The 2,685-nt window shown below is 49.4% G+C and overlaps 1 protein-coding gene across 1 annotated transcript in view; it reads left to right on the top strand.

The window, feature by feature from the left end:
* The first annotated feature begins 393 nt into the window (after window positions 1-393).
* LOC102751729 (chromosome unknown open reading frame, human C15orf40) overlaps window positions 394-2,685 on the top strand; it is a 9,422-nt gene continuing 7,130 nt past the window's right edge. Inside the window, exons 1-2 of the mRNA XM_015567163.1 lie at window positions 394-414; window positions 807-942. Of these exons, the coding sequence (XP_015422649.1) occupies window positions 394-414; window positions 807-942 (157 nt within the window). The remainder of the gene's footprint in view (window positions 415-806; window positions 943-2,685) is intronic.

Raw genomic sequence — 2,685 nt, 5'->3', positions numbered from 1 at the left:
AGCGCCCTGTGCCTCCCTGCAGCCCGAGCTCTCAGGGGGCGGGGGCCAGAGGGCCTTACTCCCCTTGACACACAGCCTTTGCCTGCAGGCTGCCCGGCGCAGAGTCCGTGTGCGCCAGACGAAAAGTCCTAGAACAACTGATGTTGCACAGCAGGCCTTTGAAAGGTCACCGCTTTCCCCCCAAATTCACATAGAGAGGCGCTTCCGGGTTTGGTTCACATTCATTCATTAGCTCGTGCCGCACGCGTGGTCCCTACCTCGGCGGGACGGGCCGTACCGAGCGGACGGAGGCCACGAGCCAGCGCTGAGGTGTGGAGCCAGGGCTCCGGGCTCTCTGATCGATGTCCCGGCCATCAGGTCGGGAGGAAAGTGCGTGGGGTTGATGGGACGGCAATGGTTGGAGCCTTGAAGAAGGTTGGAGCCATGCCGGGATGGCCCGAATTCCCCGGGCGCCGACGGTTTGCCTTGGCTCGAGGTGGAAGGACCACGTGTGTGGGGACATGTTTTGCAACCTGTGAAGTTGTAGTGTGGTTGTTGTTGTCGTTTTAGGGTAAAAGCCAGCAAGGAGCCCCAGAGCAAGCGCTTCCTCCCTTAGGCCCCGTGGCAGGACGGAGGAAAGTGCGTGGTTTGATGGGGGGCCGCCCGGAAGCATTGGTTGGAGCCATGAGAAGGTTGGAGCCATGCCGGGGTGGCCCGAATTCCCCGGGCGCCGATGGTTTGCCTTGGTTCGAGGTGGAAGGACCACGTGTGTGGGGACATGTTTTGCAACCTGTGAAGTTGTAGTGTGGTTGTTGTTGTCGTTTTAGGGTAAAAGCCAGAGCAAGGAGCCAGAGCAAGCGCTTCCTCCCTTAGGCCCCGTGGCAGTGGATGCCAAAGGCTGTGTCACCATAGCCATCCTATTTTTATTGATTTCAGAGAGGAAGGGAGAGAGGGAGAGAGGAAGAAAAATTAATGATGAGAGAGAATCATGGATTGGCTGCCTCCTGCACGCCTCATGCACTGGGGATCAAGCCCGCAACCCGTGGGCATGTGCCCTTGACCAGAATCGAACCCAGGACCCTTCAGTCCATAGGCTGACGCTGTCCCTTGAGCCAAACCAGTTAGGGCAGCGGTTCTCAACCTGCGGGTCGCGACCCCTTTGGGGGTCGAACGACCCTTTCACAGGGGTCGCCTAAGACCGTCGGAAAACACATATATAATTACATATTGTTTTTGTGATTAATCACTATGCTTTAATTATGTTCAGTTTGCAACAATGAAAATACATCCTGCATATCAGATATTTACATTACGATTCATAACAGTCGCAACATTACAGTTATGAAGTAGCAACGAAAATAATGTTATGGTTGGGGGTCACCACAACATGCGGAACTGTATTAAAGGGTCGCGGCATTAGGAAGGTTGAGAAATACTGAGTTAGGGCATATCTTCCCTTTTTTTTAAAAATTAGGATGTTTTAGAAAGGACGCATAAACATGTGTCGCTTATTATTAGTTTGTCCTGTTCCAGAACTAGAGACATTGGCCAGAGAAAGAAAGAAGACATTTTGGTGGAGTTTAAGGATCCTTGGTCCAAGGAAGGAGAGTTCATCAACTCCCCTGTGAACTTGTTTTATATCAGAATGATAAGAAACATTTCTGGGTCCAGGTCTTTCATCTGTTTGATGGGATCATTAGACTAAGTTAAAAGCTTTCAAGTTATTGCCTGGAGCCCAAAAGGTGGGCAAAGGGCGAGGGCAACAGCCTGGATTTCTAAGAAGCTGTGTTTACGTCTGTTTTAAATGGGATTTCAGGGGAAATTGCTGTGTGTTTCTTTCTTTTCCCTCTTGTTTATTTCTCTTTCTTTACTCCTTGCTTTGGCTGTCTCTTTTTGCCATATTCAATGTTGTTGTTGTTTTAAAAATATATTTTATTGATTTTTTACAGAGAGGAAGGGAGAGGGATAGAGAGTTAGAAACATTGATCAGAGAGAAACATCGATCAGCTGCTTCCTGCGCACACACACCCCTGGGGATTTGCCCGCAACCAAGGTACATGCCCTTGACCGGAATCGAACCTGGGACCCTTCAGTCCACAGGCCAATGCTCTATCCACTGAGCCAAACCGGTTAGGGCGATCTGAATTATCTTGAAGGTCTTTTTCACCTCTCCAGCTCTGTATGCCAATTTTAAAAAATATTGTGAAAATTAGACCTCAGAATTGGGGTGCTAGGCCTGGTTGTGTGATTGACTGCGCCCGCTTGGCCATACCCTCCCTGGCCAGGGTTTTCTAAGTATTGCTGTGGGCACTGTCTGCTGTTGGAATACCAGGTTTCGTTAGGTCTAAGATGCCATCCACTGCAAGGTACACAAGTATTTTATGCACCAGTAAGAAAGGCAAAATCTGTATCAAACACTTTATTTAAAATGTGAGAAAATGTACACCTTAGAATCTATAACAGGAGAGGACAGTTGTTTTACCTCATTCTTTTATATATATACATATATGTATATATATTTCTTTATTGATTTCAGAGAGGAAGGGAGAGGGAGAGAGAAACATCAATGATGAGAGCGAATCATCCATCGGCTGCCTCCTGCACGCCCCCTACTGGGGATCGAGCCCTCATCCTGGGCATGTGCCCTTGACCAGGCTGATGCTCTATCCACTGAGCCAAACCAGCGCAGTGGTCGGCAAACCGCGG

This window comes from Myotis davidii, unplaced genomic scaffold (genome assembly GCF_000327345.1).
Source record: "Myotis davidii unplaced genomic scaffold, ASM32734v1 scaffold1623, whole genome shotgun sequence".
NCBI lineage: Eukaryota > Metazoa > Chordata > Mammalia > Chiroptera > Vespertilionidae > Myotis > Myotis davidii.
This window is presented reverse-complemented; position numbering and strand designations above follow the sequence as displayed.